This window comes from Sapajus apella, unplaced genomic scaffold, assembly GCF_009761245.1.
Source record: "Sapajus apella isolate SASKATOON/1434 unplaced genomic scaffold, GSC_monkey_1.0 scaffold163, whole genome shotgun sequence".
Taxonomy (NCBI): Eukaryota; Metazoa; Chordata; class Mammalia; order Primates; family Cebidae; genus Sapajus; species Sapajus apella.
In genome coordinates, this window is record NW_022437103.1 from 1,533,919 (window position 1) to 1,560,378 (window position 26,460).

The 26,460-nt window shown below is 39.7% G+C and overlaps 1 protein-coding gene across 3 annotated transcripts in view; it reads right to left on the minus strand.

Moving 5' to 3' along the window:
* Nucleotides 1-26,460, minus strand: part of GRID1 (glutamate ionotropic receptor delta type subunit 1) — a 771,066-nt gene that overhangs the window by 111,853 nt on the left and 632,753 nt on the right. For all 3 annotated transcript variants that reach the window (XM_032266950.1, XM_032266952.1, XM_032266951.1), the window contains 4 exons: nt 16,948-17,049; nt 15,182-15,379; nt 11,709-12,033; nt 10,373-10,511 (listed from right to left, as the gene is read on the minus strand). In XM_032266950.1, the coding sequence (XP_032122841.1) occupies nt 10,373-10,511; nt 11,709-12,033; nt 15,182-15,379; nt 16,948-17,049 (764 nt within the window). The remainder of the gene's footprint in view (nt 1-10,372; nt 10,512-11,708; nt 12,034-15,181; nt 15,380-16,947; nt 17,050-26,460) is intronic.

Consider the following 26,460-nt stretch of genomic DNA (forward strand, 5'->3'; position numbering starts at 1 on the left):
CATATGCAGAAAAATGCAGCTATACCCTTACTTTATATCACAAACAAAAATTAATTTAAACTGGCTCAAATATTCAAATTTAACACTAAAATTATAAAACTCTCAGAAGAAAACATAGAAGAAGAAAGCTTTATGACATTATATTTGGCAATGGATATTACACATAAAGCACAGGCAACAAGGGACAAAGGGATAATCTGGACTTCATCAAAATTATAAACTTTTCTGCATCAAAAGACACTATCAGCAGAGTGAAAAGGCAACCTGCTAAAAGAAAAAAATTTGTAAAGCATATATCTGACAATGGATTAATATCTGGAATGTGTAAAGAACCACTACAACTTAATAACAAAAAAACCCATAAATGATTCCATTTAAAATAGGCAAAGAACTTGAATAATTTGACACTTCTCCAAAGGAGATACACAAATTTGACAATAAACACATGAAAATGCTTAATATTTTAAATTGTGGAAATGCAAACCATAACCACAATGAGATGCTACTTCACATCCATTGAAACGGCTATTTTTTAAAAAAAACAAACAAACAAAAAGCAGGTAACAACAAATGTTGGTGACAATTTGGAGAAATTGGATTTCTTTTTCATGGCTGGTGGGAATGTAAAATAATGCAGCTGCTGTAGAAAACTGTATGGTGATTCTTCAAAAAAAATTAAACATAGGATTACCATATGATCCGGCAATTTTACTTCTGGGTATATACATCAAAGAAAGCAGGCATTGAACAGATATTTGTACACCCATGTTTATAACGGTGGTATTTACAATAACTAAAATGTTATTTAGCAATCCAAGATTCTACTGATAGATGAATGGATAAATAAAATATGATATATACATTCAATGTGATATTATTCAGCCTTAAAAAGGAAGGATATTCTTACACAAGCTACAATATGAATGAATCTTAAAAACCAGAAAGTGAAATAAGCCAATCATAAAAGGACAAATATCCTATAATACTATTAATATGAGGTACCTAGAGTAGCCAAATTTTAAGAGACAGAAAATAGAATGCTGGTTTCTAGGGTCCAGAGAAAATGGGAAATTAGTTATTCTTTTATAGGTACAGATTATCAGTTTTGCAAGATGAAGTGTTCTAGAAATAGATAGTAAAGTTGATTGTGACAGTGTGAATATGCTTAGTACCACTAAACCATACATTTAGAAATTCTTAAAATAATAGACCTTATGATATGTACATTTTACCAGTAAAAATTTAAAACAGAATAAATAAATAATTTAGTAATATCTTCCAATACCTAAAGTTGTTCTTAAAACTTGTGAAATTTATTCAGTAAGTAAAAAACAATAACAAATTTAAAACTATCTACTGAAGACTATTTACTGAATAAATTAAAAGTATTAAAATTACCTCTTAAAAAGAGCACATCAAACAGTTTTATAAAATAATTGGGGTCAGGGTGTATTAAAAAATTTAAATATTCTAACTTTATATCTCAAGGAACTACAAAAAAGAAGAACTAAATAAGCCCAAAGTTAGCAGAGAGAAGGAAATAATAAAGATCTGTGCAAAAATAAATAAAACAGAGACTAGAAGGACACTACAAAAGATCAATGAAACTAAGATTGGCTTTTTTTGGAAAGATAAACAAAATTTAAAAACCTTTAGCTAGACCAAAAAAATGTGGGAGGTCTCAAATAAATAAAATTATAAAAGAAAAAGAAGCAACCGATACCACAGAAATAAAAAGGATCATAAGAGACTACCATAAACAATTTTGCAACAACAAACTGAATAATTCAGAAAAAATGGCTAAATTTTGAGAAACATACAACCTAGTGAGACTGAATGCTGAAGAAACAGAAAATCTGAACATACGAACAGTGGGTAAGGAGATTGAAACAGTAATCAGAAATCTCCCAAGTCTTCCCAGAAATTGAAGAGAACACTTCAAAACCCATTTTACAAGGTCACCATTACCTTGATGTCAAAGCCTTACAAAGAATCTTCAAGAAAAGAAAACTACAGGCTAATAACCCAGATGAGCATAGATGTGCAAATCTTCAAAAAAATACTAACAAACCCAATTCAACAGCACATTTAAAAGTAATATCCCATGATCAAGTGGAACTTATCCCCAGGATGCAAGGATGGTTTAACATACACAAATCGAGAAATGGGATACACCACATTAACAAAATAGAGGATAAAAATTACACGTTCATCTCAAAAGATGTAGAAAAATCAATAGAGAAAATTTAGCATCTTTCATTATAAAAATTTTCAGCACATTAGGACTAAACATCATGTAACCCAACATCATAAAGGCCATATATGAAGCCTATAGCTAACATCATACTCAAGAGTAAAAAGCTAAAAGCTTTTCCTCCAAGATCAGGAAAAAAACAAGAGTGCTCACTCTCACCATATCTCTTCAACATAGAACTGGAAATCATGGTCAGAACAATAGGCAATACAAAGAAATAAAAGATAAAGAAAATGTGGTACATATACACCATGGAATACTAGGCTATGCTGTAAACTATAAAACACTGGTGAAAAAAACTGAAGACACAAACAGAAAGGTATCCTATGTTCATGGATTAGAAAAATTAATACTATCATAGTATTAATATGTTAATACTACCCAAAGTGATCTATAGATTTGGTGTAACCCCTACCAAAATACCAACGATGTTCTTCACAGAAAGAGAAAAAAGCAATCGTAAAATTCCTATGTGACCACAAAAGGCCTCTGAATAGCTATGCAATCTTAAACAAGAGAAGCAAATCTGGAGACATCACACTACCTGATTTCAAAATATAGTATACAGTCATAGTAATCAAAAAAATATGGTATTGGCATAAAAACAGATACATGGACAAATGGAAGAGAATAGAGCCCAGAAATAAATTTGCACATCTGCAGTCAATTCATCTTTGACAAAGTTACAAAGAACACACAATGGGGAAGACAGTCTCTTTAATAAACGGTGTTGAAGGAACTGAGTATCCACACACAAAAGAATGAAAATAAACCCTTATTTCACACCATGCACAAAAAGAAACTCAAAACGAATTAAAAACTTAAATGTTAAGAGCTGAAACTTTAAAACTTGCAGAAGAAAAATGCTTTTTGACATCGGTCTGGGGGATGATTTTTTGGATGTGACCCAAAAGCACAGGCAACACAAGCAAAAATAGATAAATGAGATTGTGTCAAATTTAAAAATCTTATACATAGCAAAGTAAACAATCTACAAAATAAAGAGATAACTTGCAAAATGAGAGAAATAGAATAATGTGCTAATATCCAAAATCTATAAGAAAATTCAAAACTCGATAACCACAAAACAAACAATTTAATTTGAAAATGGGCAAAGAACCCATTTGAGACATTTCTCAAAAGAAGACATATAAATGATTAAAAGATATATGAGAAAATATTCAACATAACTAATTATCAGGGAAATACAAATGAAAACTACAATGGGATATCACCTTACACCTGTTAGAATGGCTATGATTAAAAAAAAGACAAAAGATAACAAGTGATGATGAGAATATGGAAAATATTACAGAAAACAATAGGGCGATTCCTCAAAAACTTACATATGGAGCCGTGTGTGGTGGCCCATGCCTGTAATCCTAGGACTTTGGGAGGCTGAGGCAAGTGAATCTCAACATCAGGAGTTCGAGACCAGCCTGGCCAACATGGCGAAACCCCATCTCTATTAAAAATACAGAAATTAGCTGGGCGTGGTGGCAGGTGCCTGTAATCCCAGCTACTCTATAGGCTGAGGCAGGAGAATTGTTTGAACCCAGGAGGCAGAGCCTCTTACTCTTACAGAGTAAGACTCCACCTCAACAAAAACAAAAAACCTTACACATAGAAGTACCATATGATCCAGTTATCCCACTTCTTAATATATAGCCAAAGAAGTTGAAATAGGTATCTTGAAGAGATATCTGTCTGCACTACACATGTTCATTGCAAGATTATTCAAAATTGACAATCTTTTTTTTTTTTTTGAGATGGAGTCTCACTCTGTTGCTCAGGCTGGAGTACAGTGGCGTGATCTCAGCTCACTGAAACCTCTATCTCTTTGGTTCAAGTGATTCTCCTGCCTCAGCCTCCCGAATAGCTGGGATTACAGGCACCCACCGCCACGCCTGGCTAATTTTTGCATTTTTTGTAGACACAGGGTTTTACTATGTTGGCCAGGCTGGTCTTGAACTCCTGACCTCAGGCGATTCACTTACCTCAGCCTCCCAAAGTTCTCAGATTACAGGCGTGAGCCACTGCACCCTGCCAGAATCAACCTAACCTTTTATCCACAAATAATTAAATAAAATATATTTTTATATATACACATATATAATGTATATCAATGTAATTATATATATTTTATACATATATGTGATACATGAGATATAATTAATATATATAATATATAAATAAAATATATTTCCATTGTAACAACATGGATGAACCTAGAGGATATTATATTATGTTAACTCAAACATGACTTTATGTTAACTCAAATAAGCTAGGCACAGAAAGACATATACTGCATGATTTCACTTATATGTGGAATCAAACTCATAGAAGCGGAGAGTTGGTTGATTGCCAGAGAATGGTTACCAGGGACTGGAGTATGGGGGAAATTTAAGTTTTTGGTCAGAGTACAGAATTTTAGTTAGGTATGATGAATAAGATCTGGATATCTAATGTACAGCATGGTGACCACAGTTAATAAAATAGTGTTATACATTTGAGATTGGCTAAAACAGCAGATCCTAAATATTCTCAACACGCCAAAAAAGCAATGATAACTATGTGAGGTAACAGATCTGTTACTTAGCTTCATTGCAGTAATCATTTTGTAGTGCACAAGCAAATGACATATTCAATGGAAGAAGGACAGCCTTTTCAACAAATCGTGCTGGAGCAATTAAGTATCTGTATTAGTTTGTTTTCATGCTGCTGATAAAGACATACCCCAAACTGGAAACAAACAAACAAAAAAGGTTTAATTGGACTTAGAGTTCCACATGGCTGGGAGGATGCAGAATCATGGTGGGAGGCAAAAGGCTCTTCTTACATGGCGTAGGCAAGAGAAAATGAGGGAGAAGCAAAAGCCAAAATCCCTGATAAACCCATCAGATCTCGTGAGACTATTCGCTATCACAAGAACAGCATGGGAAAGGCTGACCCCCATGATTCAATTACCTCTCCCTCGGTCCCTCCCACCACACGTTAAAATTTTAGGCGGTACAATTCAAGCTGAGATTTGAGTAGAGGCACAGCCAAACCATATCATTCCAACCCTGGCCCCTCCAAATCTTATGTCCTTACATTTCAAGAGCAATCATGCCTTCCCAATAGTCCCCTGAATCTTAACTCATTTCAGCATTAACCCAAAAGTCCAAAGTCTCATTTGAGACAAGGCAAGTCCCTTCTGCTTATGAGCCTGCAAAATCAAAAGCAAGCTAGTTACTTCCCAGATACAATGGAGATACAGGTATTGGGTAAATACAGCCTTTCTAAGTGGGAAAAATTGCAAGGGGTTACAGGGCCTATGCAAGTCCGAAATCCAGCGGGGCAGTTAGATTTTAAAGCTCCAAAATGATCTCCTTTGACTCCAGGTCTCACATCCAGGACACACTGATGCAAGAGGTGGGTTTCTATGGTTTTGGGCAACTCCACCTCTCTAGCTTTGCAGGATACAGTCTCTCTGGCGGCTGCTTTCACAGGCTGGCATTGAATGTCTGTGGCTTTTCCAGGCACACGATACAAGCTATCAGTGGATCTACCATTCTGGGGTCAGGAGGATGGTGGCTCTCTTCTCACAGCTCCACTAGGCAGTGCCCAAGTAAGGACTCTGTGTGGGAGCACCAACCCCACATTTTCCTTCTGTACTGCCCTAGCAGAGGTTCTCCATGAGAGCTTGCCCCTGCAACAAATTTTTGCCTGGGCATCTAGGCATTTGTATACATCTAAAACCTAGGCAGAGGTTCCCAAACCTCAATTCTTGACTTCTGTGCACGTGTAGGGTCAACACCATGTGAAAGCTGCCAAGGCTTGGGACTTCTATCCTCTGAAGCTACAGCCTGAGCCCTACATTGGCCCCTTTCAGCCATAGCTGGAGCAGCTGGGACAGAGGGCACTAAGTCCCCAGGTTGCACACAGCACGAGGACCCTGGAACAAGCTCACAACACCACATTTTGCTCCTGGGCCTCTGGGCCTGTGATGGGAGGAACTGCCATGAAGGTCTCTGACATAGCCTGGACACATTTTCCCCATGCTCTTGGGGATTACCACTAGGATCCTTGCTACTTATGCAAATTTCTGCAGCTTGCTTGAATTTCTCCTCAAAAAAACGGGTTTTTCTTTTCTACTGCATCGTCAAGCTGCACATTTTCTGAACTTTTATGCTGTTTCCCTTTTAAAATGGAATGCTTTTTACAGCACCCAAGTCACCTTTTGAATGCTTAGCTGCTTAGAAATTTCTTCTGCCAGATACCCTAAATCATCTTTCTCAAGTTCAAAGTTTCACAACTCTCTAGGGCAGGAGCAAAATGCCTCTAGTGTCATTGCTCAAACATAACAAGAGTCACCTTTGCTCCAGTTTCTGAAAAATTCCTCATCTCCACCGAGACCACCTCAGCCTGGACCTTACTGTTCATATCACTAGCAGCATTTTTGTCAAAGCCATTCAACAAGTCTCTAGGAGGTTTCACACTTTCACACATTTTCCTGTCTTTTTCCAAGCCCTCTAAACTGTTCCAACTTCTGCCTGTTACCCAATTCCAAAGTCACTTCTACATTTTGGGGTATCTTTTCAGTAATGCCCCACTCCCAGTACCAATTTACCGTATTAGTTCATTTTTACATTGCTGATAAAGACATACCCAAAACTGGGAGCAAAAAAGAAGTTTTCTTGGACTTACAGCTTCACATGGCTGGTGAGGCCTCAGAATCATGGTGGGAGGTGAAAGGCTCTTCTTACATGATGGTGGCAAGAGAAAAGGAGGAAGAAGCAAAAGCGGAAACCCCTGATAAACCTATCAGGTCTCATGAGACTTATTCGCTATCATGAGAATAGCTCTGGAAGGATGGGCCCCTATGATTCAATTACCTCTCCCTGAATCCCTCTCAAAACACGTGGCAATCCTGGGAAATACTATTCAAGTTGAGATTTGGATGGGGCACGGCCAAACCATATCAGTATCCACATACTGAAAAAAAGACCACTGCCTATACCTCAAACTTCATACAGAAATTCATTGAAAATTGATTGTGGAATGAAATGTAAAATGTGAAAACATAAAAATTTAGAAATTTTTAAACAGGAGAAAATCTTAAGGGTCTCTGGATAGACAAAGACTTAACATCAAAAGAATGATTTATGAAAGAATACATTTCTAAATTTGACCTTATTAAAATTAAAACATTTTCTCAGTGAAAGACCCTGTTTACATTAAAACATCATGTTTCATGCTGTAAACTTTTGTCAACAACAAAAAAAAAATCAGTAAACTTAGGAAAAGATCAACATAATAGTAAATTGCTACTTGCTTTACCAATTTTTTGAGGAAAATATTTAGCCAACTACTTGTTGAGCTGGGTTCAAACTCAATCTACTATTAGATTCAGTGATGCTTTATTATTTATTAATTATTAAACAGAAAACATTTAATTAGGTTATACTGTTAATTTTTCAATTAGTCAATTTGCTCTGAATACAATTCTGAAATCCCTTAGCTGATAATTTGAAAATAATAAAAAATACAAATAAGAAAAAATGTATATGTATAGATGCAGGTCCTAAGATAACTAAAATATTCCTAACAAAAAAGATTAAAATGGGGGGAACCCCTCTACCCAACAGTAAACTTACTCTATAGCTACTGTAATCATGATAGTATGGTATTGGCAAAGGGACAAACACATATAACAATGGGACAGAACAGAAAATTCACATACATACAAATGTGCCTGTTTTCTCACAAAATACAAAAGTAACTCCATGGAGGAAGAATAGCCTTTTCAACAAATAGTATTAAAGCTATTGGGCATCCATAGCCCAAAACAGACAAAAAAGTCCCCAAAAACCCTCAACCTAAACCTCAAACTTTATAAAATTAACTCAAAATTGATGGTGGACTGAAATGTAAAATGCAAGTATTTTCAGTAAAAAATAAAAGTAGAAAATCTTCGGGTCTCAGGCTAGGAAACCACTTGACACCAAAAGCATGATTCATGAAATAAATTATTTTCTAAATTGAACCTCATCAAAAGTAAAACCTTTTCATGGTGAAAAGACAAGCTACAGAGTAGAAGCATATATTTGCTGACTGCATATCTGACAAAGAACCAGTTTCTAAAATATAGAAAGAACTTTCAAAACTCAAAAGTAGTAAGCAACCCATTTAGAAATGATAAAAACAGATATTTTACTGAAGGGGATCTATACATAGCAAATAAGTGCATAAAAAGGTATGCAACATCATTTGTCATTAGAAAATGCAAAATAAAACCACAATGAGGTATGACTCCACACCTGTCAGAATGGTAAAATGAAAAATAATGGTGACATCAAATGTCAGGAAAGATGCAGAGAAACTGAATTATTCTTAGGTCACTGGAAGAAATATAAAATGGCACAGACGCTCTGGAAAGCAGTTTGATACTTTATTGCAATACCCAACATGAACTTGCCATATGACCCAGTGATTGCACTTTTGGGTGTTTATCACATGTAAGTGAAAACTCATGTTCATACAACAATCTGCATGCAAATGTTCATGGCAGCTTTATTCATAATTACCAAGAACTGGGGAAACAACCCAGATGTCCTCCAATGGGGGAATGGTTAGACAAACTGTGGTATAAATGCTATTACTCAATAATCAAAGCAGCGAACTACTAATATACACAAAAACGCACATAAATCTCTAAGGAATTACGTTGATGAAAAAGTGAAAGCCAAAAGGCATATTTCCATTTATACCAAATAATGAAATGACAAAATTTCAGAGATGGAGTACAATTAATGGTTGCCAGTGTCGGGGACAGAGTGGCAGGGGAAGAAATGTGAAAGAAGTTGGGTGGTTATAAGAGACAACACAAAGGATCCTTGTGGTGATGGATCTGTTCAGTATCCTTACCCTGGTGCAGATATACAAGTTTACACGTGATAAAATATTATAGAACCAAATGCACACGTATATATGGACCTACACACAGAAAGATGAGTACTAGAGGGGAAATGTGAATAAAATCAGCCAACTGTATCACTGTCAATACCCTACTTTGATATAATATTAGACTTTTGCAAAATGCTACCATTGGGAAAACTAGGTAAAGGATCCTAGGAGACCTCTGTGCATTACTTCTTACAACTACATATGAATCTATAATTATCTCAATAAAAATGTCAATTTAATAATGCTATTAGATAATATCATACTGAATCTTGAATCTTATTCAAGGAGTTTAAACTCTTTTCAATAAGCAGTAGGAGCCATAGAGGCTGGTTGAGTATGGATGACTTGATTAAGAGCTGTGGATCAAAAGAACCAATATGATGACAGTGAGTGTGATGAATTAAAGGAGACGTTACTAAAGGCAGTGACTCAAAAAAACATAATCAGAGATCAAGCTAGAGGCAATACTGAAGCCAGTATTGTACCCAATGAAGTGTACAACAGATCCATGCCACTTCAGCAACCACACATCCACACCAAAGAACTTTGTCCAAGTTATTTTTTTGTAATTTACACCGTATTGGGAATCTGATTATAAAATACAGTTACTTCCAAGAGTTATTTCACTATATTTGAGCTCATTCTTTTATGTCATAATCTTAACATTTTGTAAATATAAAGACACACATTTAGTCTTTGGTTTCAATAATTTTATAATCATATAAATTAATGTGCATGAAATACATTTTCTAGTTATTGTGGTAATTGGCATTTTTGAAAAAATCATTTTAAGGTGTTTGAAGATTGAAAAATCATATATTAGACTTCTGGTTTAAGTTAATTTTAACTAAATATTTATAAAATTTTAATTAAGTTTGTAATCAATGTTTAAATGTCTGAGGAAATGTAATTTGCTAACTGATTTCTTAGCTTTGTAGCCAGCATTAAATTTTCAGGAAATATTATTTAATGAAATTATACATTTATGTAATTGTGCCTGAGATAAATACAACAGGAGTAAAGCTCTTCTCCATGAACTAAAGATTCCAGGAGACCATCAGGTTGCAGATCCAAGCTCTCTCCATCATACCAGGCTGCCCTGGACAGGTTTACATCCTCTTTAAAACCTCTCCGAGCTGTTGGCTGCAGATCAAGGAGGAATAGGCTTACCTTATGGGGTTGTCCATCCTGGACACTGTGAGGAAGGCAGCAAGGTTGGCCGTGTAGGAGGAGCACACGATGAGTGTGAAGAGCCACCAGCTGCCCATCACAATGCGCATGGCCACGGAGTTCACGGAAGATTCGCCACCTGCAAGAGGCAGACAAAATGAATTGGCCGGTGGCTTCTGCTCTCCCTCCCATGCCCAGGGAGGCGCTCTGCCCTGCAGCCAGGCACAGAAGCCACTACTGGTAATGGGCTGGGAGCCAGGGAAGTGACCGCCAGCTGGGTCTGTGCCAATTCTGGGATAGGATTCTAAAACCATGGATCTTGCACAGGGGCAGAGGACCACAAAATATGGAAAAGTTAGGATTGGGCTTCTAGTGGTGTGAAGTTTGTCAAAACACTAAGGGTGGGGGTATGAATATCAAAATCTTTCGGTTAGGAGATTCTACCTCACAGTGGCAAGAACTTCTACGAATGCAGCCTTATGTAAGATCCCTTTCCAATTTCAAATTCATATATAGCAGACTCGGGAATTCAGCAAATATAGAAATACCTCTTACATGAAGGGTTCCCTGGCTTTCTTTTAAACCTGAGAAATGAGATATTCCATATCACTTTTATTAATATTCAGCCCTCAATAGATGGCTTTTTTCCCCTAGAATATTCAGAAATCATGGCATGAAACTTTTCACTAGAAGTTTAGCCTCTTTGAAGCCAGTTATTTCTCTTTGGCCTCTAAAATGTCAGGAGAAGAAAGCTTCTCACTGCTTATTCTCCTTACATAACCTCACAAAGCATTTGCCATAGTACAAACAGGATCAAGACTCACATTAGAAATTTTGCAATTTCTTGCTCCAGTGAAAATGGCCCAATCCTATAACTCACTACTGGATAGAAGTACCATCCAGACCTCTCAGAGGTAGGAGAATTTGTGCCTCAAGAATGGCTGGAGTACTGCTTAAATGATTGCAACATAATTGAAATTTTTCCCCATTAAGTCATCAAACTTAAGCAAAATTCACAGTTTCATTTGACAACTTCATGTGCATAGCAATCGCTCTAATGTGGGAAGGGAGAAAAGTGCAAAGCAGAACTCCAAAGTTAATTTTGTCTAAAGTGGAGCATCAGGAATTGAAGTTGAGTTCCTTATTGTTGTTTCATTTAATTTCTCTTTGATATTATTCAGAGAAATTGGGTGCAACATGATATCTGTACTGTCCTAGAGATCAAGTAAAATTGTATTTGAAATGACTTTGGTAAAATGCACCTGAGAACTTGGCCAGTGAATAAGTTCTTCTAGGCCCCTAGAGCTATTCAAGGATCAGGAAAGCCCAAAGGTACCTTGCTGTACGAAGGCTCCGTAGACAATCCAGATGGCGCTGTGCAGGGTGGCAGAAGCTGACGGCCTGGGCTGGGCAGCACTCTGAGCCCTCACAGCCTGTATCCTGTTCAACACAAATATCAGCACCCCAACCACAGGGATGGCTGCTGCAATGCAGGCCCACACAGCAAAATCGAATGGGGCAAAGAGGGAGAAGATGCTGATTTTCTCCTCTGGCTTCTTAATTAGAATCCCCACTGAATAGTCCATATACCGCTTGCTGAAGTCCACAACGTTCTCCCTCTCTGGGGTGATGGTGATGGCAGAGATGGCCAAGTCTGCTCTCTGAAAGGCAAAGCCATCTCATCAGATGGCAGTCCTCAGCTTACTGCTGGGTTCTGCCCTGGGTCAAGGTCCAGTCCACCCTCTGCTCTTTGTGTTGCTCGGTTCAGAGGAATGGATTTGAGAGCTGACAACCTGAGAGTCTGAATATTGTAAGGAAAATCCAACACTAAATTGTCTGTTACTGTTTCCTTCACCTTACAAGTTTCTCTTTTCTAAAAACTTTGGGAAACCTCTTCTACAGAAAAGAGCTGAGTAAAGCATCTTCATTTCTCTTGAATTATAGTTTTTCTTCACTTTGCTATTGTTCCTCTACCAAACTTTAGCTGTCTTCTTTTTCTTTTCCCTGTGTTTCCCTCTACCCAGCACCAAGAAGGCCTTTCTATCTTCTTTAGGCCTGTCTGCATCCTCCCTACATGTTAAGACCACAGGCACACTCCATTTCTTCATCACACCTCTCCAGATGCTATTATCCCACATTGATCTCTCTCTTTTCTAAAACACTTCAGAAGTTATAGGGTGAGTTCAACAACCATGTTAGACCTTATTAACATATTGGCCACTGAGTGTTTTATATGTAGACTTTAGGCCAGAGAGTAAAACACTGAAAGAACAAAAGGTCATCTACTTATTTCTATCTTCCACCACCCTTAATTCATGGCTTGCAGACCCACAGGTTGATTTTTCCATGGTAAAGCCATGGTGTGAAGAATCTCTCTGGACATGCCCTACTGTGACCTCAAGATTACCTCCCAAGATGTTTCTCTTCAAAGATAAGCTTCATTTTAAAAGCAGACAGAGATTCTATTAAGATGGATCCAGACTGTGAGGATGAAGCTGCCAAGTTTGGGGCGATTATGACCTTCATGTCTGGATGGGTGGGTGCCAGGTGACAATGGGGCCTGGAGTCCTCCTTTAGTCACAAGAGCACTGAAAGGCAGTCGTCATGATCTTGGCTCTTGGACCTCCAAGTGAGAGGCATCAGCAGAACCAGTTTCTTTTAGAATCACCAATAGTGACAACTGATCCAAACTCTATGCTCAAATTGGGGAAACACACATGGAAGAAGTTTTCTAAGGTTTAACATATGGGCTATGGACAGATATACTGATGTCCTAAACTGAAATCTAATACTATACCTTGAGTAAAGACAAAAAATGTAGAGGTGGCCTTATCAACACTCTCCTCTTACACTTGTGCCACTGCATCTCTGGTTCTTGCCTCTCTTCTAAAAACCCTGACATCTAGGGACAATTTTTAGGATTAGGAAAGTTTGGAGCATATTTAAGGGCTTAACAAGAGATTTAGTGGAGCAGGATAGGCTTACAACACAGAATGAAGAGAAAATAATTTATGAAGCAAGGTTCAAAGGAGGCACAAAGGAATCAACTCACGACACAGGTGGAGGGGTTGACCTACGACAGTGGCAGAGACTGACAGGGGACAGGGGACACTCCCCTCTGTGGGAGATGGCAGGTGCCTGCAGATGTAAATTTCATAGGAATTAGTAGTACAATTTTATGTCACAAAGTCTCAGTTTATTTCCCCCATATAGAAGGGCAATTATTTTTCAGTTGGGAAGGATTCTTAGGTAGCTCAAGAAGAAAGGTAGACTTTTCAAGCAGTCTCCGAGAGACATAGTCAATGATCCCAACAAAAGACAAGTTAAAAGATTCTGGCAGTACTGAAAGGCCCAGCTGATTCTGGAGACCACAAAGGGTTTCCACAGCAATTTGGACATATTTGCAATTTTCTTCTCTAATTGAGTGCAGCAACCGGGATTTAGGAGGATAGATAATAGAATCCATTCAGGCTTAGGGTACAACAAAAAATCAAGAACAAAGGGAGTCACAGGGATGAAGGGAGCAGGGGTTTGTCTGGACACCCAATGAGGATGCAGTATCAGAAAGGCACAGAAGCTGCAGAGAAGGATGGACCTCAAATACACACACTACGTGGAAAGAATCAGACACAAAAGACCACATCTTGTATGACTCCATTTATACAAAATGTTCACTGAAGCAACTCTATAAGATAGAAAGTAGATTAATGGTTGCCTAGGGCTGGGGGTGGGAATGGCATTAACTATAAGGGGGTATGAAAGATCTCAATGGGGTGATGGAAGTATTCTAAAACTAGATGATAATGAAGGTTATACAACCGGTACCTTTGCTAAAAATCATTGAATTGTGTATCTAAAATGGGTAAATTTTATAGAATGTGAATTTTACCACAATAAAGCTTTTTAAAAGTAAGATTAATAGAAATTGGAGGAATGACAAGCCTAGTGTTTGCCTTTACAGGCTGAAAAAGCAAACAGCCTGTGTTGTAAGAGTAAAGGTACAAAAAAGTCAGAAGGACATGTTGTGGTCATGCAGTGGGCTAGTGACAGTGACATGTAAGATGCTAACGAGATGCATGGGGGTGAGCACTGGAGTGGAGCACAGCAAAGGTCCCTGGAGGTGAAGGGGTGAATGCACTGGCAGTCCAGGGTTGTCCACAGGGATGTCAGAAATTGTTGGAACGGTGGCAGCAGTAATAATGGAGACAAAGGACTTGAGTCAGATGCCACCATGATAAATGATCATGAGGAAATGACCCAGTGGTCATGAAATGACAATAGGGACATGGTAAGTTGGCTTCATGCCATGAGTTTTAATGAGGATGCAGTTTCTATGGGAGGAAAGAAGAGGGCAATTTAAATGAGTAAGAGGACTTGGGAGGTGCCACGCCACCAATATGTAGCAATGTAGACATACACATATGTGTATGTATATCCTACCTGTGGTCTATGAGGGATAGGAGAATGAGCATTCACCAGTCCCTCTGATGGCAACTAGGTGTTTGCTTCACCCCAATTGTAGGCTGCATTCCTTGAAGGGTGTGCTACAGAGTAGGAACAGTGGATAGACTTCAAAGGAATGACAGCAATGTGTAGGGAGGTAACACAGAGTGTCAGCGATGAGGAGATACAAGAGCAGACATGGACATAGCAGGGTTTTGAGGACAAAAGAGCCTTTGTGTGTGGAGAATGGTAACTGTGGTCTGTTTAGCTGGTCCCAAGGTTTCTACTGTGCAATTGGTCAAGTTTAGATATTGCCCCAGAGGAAGACTAGGGTGCCCCTCCCCCAGATCTGCTGTGGGGACCTACCTTGCTGATTAGCTCCCCGATCATCCCGTTCCAGGACGTGTTATGGAGCTGGTGACCGTACCTGCCATCAGGGACTTGGTAAATCTCATATTTGAAGCCCAGAGCCTTGGCCAGTGCATCCAGGACATCTATGGAGAACCCTTTGTAGCGCTTGGGCTGTCCTAAGATGTTCTCAGCCACCATCACGAAAGGCTCTTCCTGAGGACAACAGAATGAAGGTTCTCTAATTAAATAATAGGTTCATCAACACTATTTCCAGGGCAATGTTAGAAAGATCAGATTAGAACATTTGTAGTTACCCAATTTAGGACTGGAGGTTCAACTTCTCTGCCCTTTTCTATAGCAGTTTATGGACACTCAAGGAACAGTGCACAGGATGATCACTCCAATCAGTAGGTCCATACAGAGGGGCAGAGATTCATTTGTCCTGTGTTATGTATGTTATCCCAGGCTCTGCCCCAACCCCCTGCTCCCTCAATAACATGGTTTCTTTTCCTTCCTCCATTTTTAACATCCATGCAGAACTAGGATCATGTCTTTAGAATATGCCAAAACTATATGAGGCCCACATAAGACACATGAAACTTTTCATCCAAGATAGGAAGTGTCGATAAAGTTCTGTGATACTAGATTGAGAGAAAAAGCATTATATCTACTGGACTATACTAGAAAGTGGATATGGATTAATTAGCCAAGACCAGACCAGAAGCCAAAGGGTAGGATAGAATTCAGACCCAGAGTTCCGAGTTCAAAGCCATGCCATGCTCCCATGTTGTGCTATGCCACATGTGAGCAAGGTGGTCATCTAGAAAACACCTCAGCGCTCCCCACCATTCCCCTTCCTTCTTGTGTGAAACTGAACAAGGAGCCTTTGGCAAACAGCTCCAGGAAGTACAGCTCATTAATTTAGTTGTGTTGGGAAATAGGGTATAAAGCTTATTTGTGGTGTGTATACAGGGAATGCAGAAATACTGCTGCCGAAGGTTTCTGAGCCAGGGAATGTTAGTGTCTGTTGGGAAAGAGGGGACATTTGGGCATGTGTGACCCAGCCAATAAGAGGCAAATGTATAATGTCTCCTGCAGTTTTTATTAAAATGTGAAAAAGCCAACTGAAAGGAAGATGGTATTAAGTTCTTTTACAAATGCAAAAGTCCGTAATTCCAGGACACCCATGGAGAAAGGTTGCAACTACCAAATGCTCTTCATTCTGAACTTGTGTCACCTGAGCCCATCAGTGGTGTTGGGTGCTAGGAGAATGTCCTCCTCCAGCATCTTTCTGGGGGCTCTGGCTACAATAGCAGCTCTCCTAAGGACCAGTAGTGGGTCAAGATCCAGTTTACATCCAAGAACAAATGGAGCAGCTAGACCCCTTCTGGTCCTCAGAGGAGGCTGTGGATGAGAAGTCCTTTTCTAGAGCAGCTAGATATTACAGCCTAAGTTGAGAATCACTGCTCTTCTAGGTCACTGGGCCTCTAACTTGGCTGCATAGTAGTACCTCTTAAGGGGGCTTTATAAGAATATGCACTGAAAGTTGGGTCCTACCCCCAGCTCAGGGACTTTCTATGGAAAGCCCAGAGGCCCTGGGACAGAAACTTCAATCTCACTCTTCCTTTCATTGTTCACACAATTATTTGAATAAAAGGCCTTATGAAAGCTCGCAATACTCCTAAAGACTCTCTTCTCCCTAAACCCAGCATTAAACAAAAAGCAGCCTCTGATTCAACAGCCTGGATGGTGCAGCTCCCAGAATGTCCCCATGATCCTACCAAGACAGTCACCACTTTGAGAGTCAATCCTTGGAGGCGGCTGCCCATAGGCCTCTCTTGCAAGCTGCCATTCAAGCCTTTCTCTGAGTCCCACGTCGCCAGCTGTGGAGGAAAAATAATGATTGTAAGGGATGGAACTGGCACCTGTGCATGCGTTAGGAACTCATCACCTGTACTGGGATGCTGAATTAGGCAGGTGGGTGAATAGTAGTCCTGGGGTTCCCAGAGACCCGTAGCCAGTTTAAAACCCTAACTAGAATAGATATGTGGTAGACAGAGTTACACATCCTCCCTCAGCTCACCTGGATCTCTAGAGCTCAGCACAGCCCTAAAATGAAACCAGTTGGTGAGAACTTGTCTCTAGAACAAATATTCATGTTCGGTTTTATTCTGTTCACCCACGGAGGCCATGTCACTGTGATGCCTGCAAAGTACCCTCTTTCGTTAATTACTCCTTTGACTTGCCCAGGCCACAAGGCCCTTGAGTTCCGCCATTGCTCCCTCCATGGGTAGGATGAGGCTCAGCACTAAAGCAAGTAGCAAACACCCAAGTGCATAGCTTGCCTTGCACCCCAGTGCCTATTGTGAGCAGGGTCAAGAGCTTCCTGCTGTTTTCACTGTGGTGCCAGCTCCATCATTTTCCTTGATAGGCAGGTAGAGGCTAATGGCAGAGTAAATGTGCTCTGAATCTGCTACATTCTCCTAAGTCTGCAGGGCATATCCAATAGCTAGATGCATCTCTGACAGTCACCCTAAAGTGGTCAAGGAGACCCCCACCTTGGCTCAGAAACAATGAGGAGACACAGTTGTTTATGAGACTGCTTTCCCTCCCTGCATCCTTGCAGGGTCTGTACAATGACAAAACTTTTGTCTGGGAAATGATTCTCATCTATTAATGGGGAAGACATGACAAAATGCAGATACCCAGCCCCATCTCAAGTCAACTAAATCAGGACCTCAGGGCCTGAGCATAGAAAGTGTTAACACTTCCCAAGTGCTCCTGATATTACAGCCTAATTTGAGAATCCCTGCTCTTCTAGGTCACTGGGCCTCTAACTTGGCTGCATATTAGCATCTCTTAAGGGGGCTTTATAAGAATATGTACTGAAAATTGGGCCCTACCCCCAGAGACTCTTATTTAATTGGTCTGTAGTGAACTAGAGATGGGTATTTTAGCTCCCCAGGTGATTCTAATGCACAGCCAGAATTGTGAACCACTGCTGTAGATAAAAGCCATGACACTCAAACTACGATATCCACACAAATCACTGAGGGATTCTGTATGCACTTTCTGATTCTGGGGCCTAAGATTATTCATGTCTAACATGGTCCCAGGTGGTGCAGCTGCTGCTGGTGATCCATGAATCACCATTAAATAGCAGGGGCTAAAGGGTCAAACTGCCACAGGCAGTATATACTGTTGTCAGGGAAAAATCCATAAGATCCCCTAGTTAACCTGAGGAGAAGAAGAACTCCAGTGAAAAAGTGCTACCGGGGGCCCTAAAGGAACCACCAATTGTTCCACTTAAGAATGATTCTACTCCCTCAGCATTTCCCATGGTCCTGTAATCTGAAGCAGGGTCTGCACACTGAACCCTCACTATAAGGCTATAGAACCTGAGTGACCATTCCTCCGGGAAAAGACTACAACTCTGAGGTCTAAGTAAAACCATCAGTGTAAGAGATGGAGTTCTAGAGCCAGTTTTAAAGGAACCTGAAATCTCCCGTTGTCCCTTTGGACATGAAGCCCACCAAGACCCACTCCATCTTAAACAATAGGATGCCTTGGAGTAATGAATAAACAAATTAGTGAATAGCATGGCCATGTACGCTGAAGAACCCCCACTCCCACCACCACCACAATTAATTTGAGAGCATTGAGATAAAGAACAAGTGAAGATCTACCCAAAATTCTGCTTAAAGACCTCGAAGATACGAAAATACCACACTTTGCGAAATGGTTGTTTTTTTTTTTTTTTTAAAAAAAAGCAAAAACTGTGGCTATTTCGCCATTGGGTCTTAAGAAGTAGGCTGGGAGCTATGGCTTATGCCTGTAATCCCAGCACTTTGGGAGGCCAAAGTGGGTGGGTCACTTGAGCCCAGGAGTTCAAAACCAGCCTGGGCAATATGGTGAAACGTTGCCTCTATAAAAAATAAAAATAAATTAGCTAGGTGTGGTGGCATACACCTGTAATCCCAGCTAGTTGGGAGGCTGAGATGGGAATATTGATTGAGACCAGGAGGTCAAGACTGCAGTGAGCTGTGATTGTGCCACTGCATTCCAGCCTGGGCAACAGAGTGAGATCCTGCGCCCCCCCCCAAAAAAAAAAAAAAGAAAAAGAGAGAGAGAGAGAAAAAAAGGAAGAAAGAAGGGAGGGAGGGAGGGAGGGAGGAAGGAAGGGAGGGTAAAAAGCAAAAGAAAAGAAAGAAATTGCATTAAGATGCAGAATCACTTCCTACAGCTGTATTAAAATGCTTGTGGGAGGGAAGAGGACAAATTCAGACAAACGGGGCCAAGTGGTTCGTTGCCTGCATTATTTGGATGTTCTACCACAGACTCACTGGGACAGGAATGGGTGTTTATTTGGAATGCCTGCATCTGCACTCCCATAACTGATTAGCCCAGGCACTGGAGCTGCTTAGCCCTGATGTGTGTGCTGGTGCTTCTCCTGGGTGAGGGTGGAGTTACAGAGGTCTTCTTGACCATCCAATGGCTCATAGAGTCATAACAGAAGTCATCTTGTCCTAGTGATGATGCATCATTCCAGACACTCAATATTCTGTCCTGCACTAGGACCCAGATTCCTAACATCTGCTGCCAAACCTTCCTGACACGGTGAATGGGCATCTTCATTCTCTACTGTCCTGGCCTGGATAAGTGTTTGAAATGGGTCTCTGTGCATCTTGATCAACCAGGCTTTACCTGTCTTTCTACTGGGATTGTAATCAGAAATAAGAACGGAGGATGGAGGCAGGAAGAAACAGTTGGGATGAAGCCCTGAACATCATTCTCTGCTTCTGGCCCACTGCTTTGCTCCATGAAGCACCACCTCAGTCCCCCTATACCTTTGCAACAGCTTTCTCATTGGTTTCATGACTCCCAACCTGTCTTTCTTGTAGCTTATCCTTCAATATGCAGGTAGGTACTCTTACAACAAATAAACTCAAATATGAACTGTATTAATTAAAATATTCTAATGAATTCCTTTTTCCTACAGAATAAATCTTAAGACTTTTAGGCTTGGTCTAAAAGAAAAGCCTTCCTCATCCAGAGCCAATTCTGACTCTCAATCTCACTGTAGTTTATGTAGTAACACTATACTACCATCTCCCAAATCCCTCCTCCTTTCTCAGGCACATCATGCCTCCTGATCTTCGTATCTAGTTTTTTTGCTGCCTGGAATGCCCTTTTTCTTCTTCTGGGTCTGGTAAACTCTTGTTTGTTGCAATAAGATTTCATTTTAAAATAGTTTTAGATTTACAGATAAGTTGTAGACATTGTGCAGAGAATGTCAATAGATCCCACACTCAGTTTTTCCCATTGTTAAAATCTAAGTCGAATTATAAGTAATCAGTATTACCTTCTTTATCTTCTTCCCGATTTTTAACAGGATTTTCACTACTCTAATAGTAGTAAAATAAAAAGTAAAATAAGGAAGTAAAATAAGCTTTTGATGAAAATAACTAGCATAGAGAAAACTGAATGATGGGAGAGCAATTGGAGTCAAATTATCTGTCAGTACGTCAAGGTCATTCTGAGAGTCAGAACCCAATAAATCAGTGCTTTGAGGAATTTTGGTCTAGGGGTGCCTCATTTCCTAGAAGGGGCACATGGCAAGTTTGACCAGCACAGCGTCTCATATTCTAGGCCCTCTCCAAGATGGTGGGAGCTCTGTAAACTGTTGGGCTGGGAGATAGGAAGTGGCCACAGCTGAGGCCCAGCTCCAAGAAGATAAGCAATCCAAGTGATCTTTCGCCACTGAGAAAGAGGAGCAGCTCCAAATAACCTTAGTCAATATTCAGACAACCTTAATACAAGAAGGCCACGTAAATTAAAATGGAATTGCATGAAGGAAAAAAATCCTTCGAAGGCTGTTATCATGCTTATCTCTTCATCTAAAAATGGTTAGGACTTAAAAGTAGTTTTGTTTTGTTTTCCTTTAATACAGACTTCTCTCTCCCTGGGCTCTAGGCATCCTGTACCCTGGCAGAGCAAGGAAAAATTACTTCAAAGCAAAAAATCAAAATTCTACCTTTCAAACACACCAAAGTGCAACTATGTTCCAGGATTCAGGATCCTTCATATTGGGTGGAAACTTTATTATTCCCTCACATCAGACAGAAGCCAAGTGCTCCAGGCTGAGTGAATCTCCCCATTTCCACAGAACCCTGTGCTCTTGCCCAAGTCTTAAGACGAGAGTGGTAAACCTCTGCCATTTCTGGGCAAGGCCATCCATCTGAGATCCAAAATATAAGGCCAGAACATAGAAAAGCACAGTTCACATGAAATAATCAAGAGGAATTTTTTTTTTAAGTAAATGAAGTCTTCCAAAGGATCACCAGCCTTGTAGTCAACCAAGATTAGGAGAGGATGGCATCCCACCCCCATCCTGCAGGTGTCTGGCGCTCCCCACTCCGAATGCTCAGGAAAATGTTTCAGTCAATAAAAGCCAAATGCGGCCGATGGGCATGATAAATGGAAAGCCAGAAAATCCTTTTACCCAAAGAAGTTCCGACACTTAGTTATACAGCTCCAGACCATTTCATTCGTACATGAGTGAGTCTACTCTGACTTCCCCTTGTATTTTGCAGACAGAGTTTTGTTTACAGGATCAATGAATTTATGGCCACAGACACCCACTTTTGACAGCTGACCTGTCAAGATCAGTGCCTGAAAAACTAATTTCCAGCACTATTAAACAAAACAAGTACTGCTGCTATTTGATAAGATAGCTACGGTTTTCATTCATTGCTGAAATCTGCTCTACCCAAACCAGAAATGTGGATGGAGCCAGAGGTTACAGCACAATCATCACTTGAAAGGAGATATATAGTCTCAAGATCTGATTATGACAAACAACTGTGCAAGAGATCAGCCAATTGGAGAATATATTTCACAAACCACTGGTCTCAGGAAAATATATTTCCCAAGTCAACAGGGGTGTTTCTTCAAGTTAGTGTTTCTGAGCTGTAAGATGTGGGGATTTGGGACTTTGTGATCCTGTCCTTAATAAATGCAGGGTTATTAACCCTAAATGGGACAGGTATCCTTTGGAAGATTAGGCTTTGTGATCTGTAGCCTAGTTATAAAGATGTCTTAAAGTGTCATTCTCTTTTCATGGGGAGGAAGAATAGAAAGGGGTGGCAATCTAACTGTTTTACAGACCAGAGACAGAATATAACCAATTTCATATACGGAGCATTGTAAATTCCTGTGAAGGGAGAGAGGGAGGGAGGAAATGGGAAAGGGAGGGAGGTAAATAACTCCAAATATCATGTTTAATGATATTCAACAAGACAATGGATCAATAAGCTATACTGTCACAATTTTATAGCTCAGTGACAAATATTTTGTTAGTAAGTTTGTCTCAAGGTAGTATTAGAAAGCAAGAGGTGAAGATTTTATGGCCATGTCTATCTCCCTTACAACCACATCTGAAATCCCCTAAGAGCTGTGTTCTCATCAACCAGTGGCTGCCATCATCTGAGCACAGATGGCCCCAGCCTCAGTGATGATGGCCATAGTGGGCCTGTCATTATGTTGTGCATGGGCTTTTCTAAAACAGTAAATCATCCATTAGGGCTTTTTTTTCTTTGTTTACTTTTATTGGAAGTAAACTTTTATTGGAAAGCAAATGGGCTCAGAGTATGTCTCAAATGATCACAGCCTTACTTAGGGGTGAGGTGAAGGGGAACTTAATATCTTGAATAAGCTTGAATTGGATATTCGGCCAGTACTAATATCAGATAAACCATTGCAAGTCTTAACCTTCAGCTAAATACAGGAACAGCATGCTTAGATACAAACACAGCACCTTGGAAGGAAAGTGTAAACATCTGAGAGTAAAATATTAATATTGGTAGCCAGGATTCCTGAAGTAAGGTATAACTTGAGAGTTCATTTTGGGAATCCCAGCACATCAGAGGCAATGAGCCTGGGTCTTGGAGGGTATGAATCATAGGAGTTGGCAGTGAGAGCTGAGTTAATACACCCACTGAGGAAGGTGCTAGGACCACTTTTGAGAATCTCAGCCATGCTGTATAGGAAGAAGTGAAGTTGTAGCTTCCACAACTTAAAGCCCAGGCTATGAAGGTCTCAGTGGGCTCACACAAGATAAAAGGACCGACCAACTCCAATACTGCCATCAGTGGAGTCTTTTGTCACATTAAGAGTGAGGATAGAGGCAGGCAGCTCCACCTCTGCTTAAGATGTAAAAAGGAGCAAGAGGATTTTAGAACAACAGCAATAGTAAAGCTAATCAACTAACCACACACACACACACACACACACACACACACACATACATATATATATATATATATATATATATATATATATATATATATAAAGTTAGCCTATAAGAAACTTGCAGTCACAAAACCACCCTTAGAACTGAATTTCAAATGGTATGAAATTCCTCCAAGGAGAGAAAGAATGCAAGTGTTTCTGCTCTATGACCAAGCATGGAGCGAAAACAGGTGGTAGTTATAAAAGCGGGTAAGAAAAAGAAAACTGAAATTTTAATAATCTTTGTTTTTTTTGACATGGATTCTCATTTTGTCACTCAGGTTGGAGTGCAATGGCTTGGTCTTCGCTCACTGCAACCTTGGCCTCCCAGATTCAAGTGATTCTCCTGCCTCAGACTCCCAAGTAGCTGGGAATACAGGCACATGCCACCACACCTAGCTAAGTTTTGCATTTTTAGTAGAGACAGGGTTTCACTATGTTGGCCAGGCTGGTCTCAAACTCCTGACCTCATGATCTGCCCACATCGGCCTCCCAAAGTGCTGGGATTACAGGCGTGAGCTACCACGCCCAGCTAATTTTAACAATCTTAAAGGTCAAGTGTGGGCCAGCATGACAATCAGGATCCCTGGGCCCTAGACTCAAGGGAGGTCATATCTATTCATCAGCCCTTCTCCACCAAACCTCCACCAAGAAGAAGAATATAAGCTACCCTCCAAAAGTTATAGGAAAATATCAAAGATGTGTGTACCCAAAAAAGGATATGTATCAGGTACACATTAAGAAAATTTATAAACAATTCATTTTTAAAAATAGAGAAAGGACTTATTTTTCCAAAGAAGAAGACATGTGAGAGGCCAATATGCGTCATCATGAGTCATCAGGGAAATGCAAAGAAAGGTCACATGGCAGTACACTAAACCTCACTTGATTGGCTAAAATCAAATACTGATGTTACTAAGTGTCACTGAGAATCTGGCAGGAAAAATGTGCAGCCACATTGGAAGACACTTTGACAATTTCCTATAAAGTTAAACACACAATGTTAAACCCAGCAATTCCACTCCTAGGCATCACATAAGGGAGATGTAAACCATGTCCATACAAAGGTCCGTGTGTGAATATTCATAGAAGCTTTATTCATAATAGCCAAAAAATGGAAACTTTCCAAATGTGGATCAGCTGGAGAATAAACAAAGTATGCGATATTTATACAAGAGAATACTACTTAGCAATAAAAAGCAACAAGCAACTGACACGCACAACAATGCGTATAAAGGTCAAAAGCATGACGCCAAGTGAATGAAGCCAGACACAGGTGCTTTACAGTGTTTTAATACAGCATTCTCGCAAAGGCAGCACTATAGGCACTGAAAATAGATCAGTGGTTGCCTGGAGGTGGGGATGGGAGAAGGGTAGCAAATGCAAAAAGGAAAAGAGGAAGGAGAGGCATTAGGAGGCAATGGAAATGTTCTATATTTTGAGTGTTCTGGTGCCTACATTACCATGTACATTTGTCAGAGCTGATCAAACACTGTACACCTCAAATGGATAGATTTGTTGCATACACTAAATAAACCACGTGGTTTATTTAGATCCAAGTATGCACAATAAAGCCAACCATTTGAAATCATTATATATAAAATACATATAAAATCATAATATATATAGCACATACTTGTATCTAAATATATATATATATATAATTTGGTTTATTTAGAAACAAATATGTGTCCCCCCACACACACACATATATAATGAATTTTAGATGATGGGCCATGTGCTGAGGAGGTAGGTAGTCACACTAACCTGTCATATGACTCACCTATGACCTATTGGCAAGGATGATAAGAGAAAATGATTGCCAAAATAACATTATAGCTGGGCACAGTGGCTCACGCCTGTAATCCTAACAACTTGTGAGGCTAAGGCAAGAGAATCACTTGAGCCCAGGAGATTGAGACCAACCCAGGCAACATAGCAAGACTCCTTCTCTAAAAATAAACAAATAAAAAAATACAGCGAGGCGTTGTGCCATGCCCCTATAGTCCGAGCTACTCAGGAAGTTGAGGTAGGAGGATCACTTGAGCCCAGGAGTTCCAGGCTGCAGTGAGCCATGATGGAGTCACTGTACTCAAGCCTGAGTGACAGAGTAAGACTCAACTCAAAACAAAACAAAAGCAAATATAGCATTATTGTCCATTTCAGTACTCTCAGGTGACTGTGCTTTAACTATATGGAGCTAGATGGTATCAGGTGGCCAAAAAATTATCTATCTCAAAGAACTAGATGCATCCTTATAAGGGTTTAGGAAGAATATAAGTATAGTTTTGACTGCAAATAGTTCCATGGTGTGTGAGGGGGAAACAGATTACATAGCATTATATATAGTATAAACCAACTTTTGAAAAGCTTATTTCTTTTTGTAGGATGATGCACAGATAAGCCTAAGCTCAAAGGTAGTTGTAAGTAGCTGTTTCTGGCATTGGGTAGAGCAATGGGATTACAGGGAATGTTCATCTCTTGCACTAACAGTCCTATAAGGTTTAAATTGTTTTACAGAGATGAAGCATTGTTTTTACAATCAGAAGAAAAACAATAAAGCAATTTTCATTTTGAAACTGCAATGCAATCTAGCTTATGGCTGTAATGTTGATTTTATATCTCTCTTTAATTGTTTCAGGTGCGTTGGTTTTGTCTCTCTAAATAAACAGCAAATTCCAGCAAAGGCATTCCGTATAGTGGGACAAGCCAGGTTGGAATTCTGTTCTTCCACAGATGAGCTTGGAGATCTTTGGGAAATTATGAACTGGTCATATTCATTCTCTGGGCTCAAGTGTCTTCATGTGTTGCAAGTTCCATCAGATATTAGTTATTGTTATTTATAATATGATCTCTCCTCTTAAGTCTCTACTATGTTCAGGCCCATACTAGCAGATTAAGAGATTCTTACTGGTTTTAACTGACCAGAATTTATGGCCCTATGTACACTATACATCAGTCTGAAGTCTGACAAGACACTTCTGACAATCAATTCTATGAGTTCT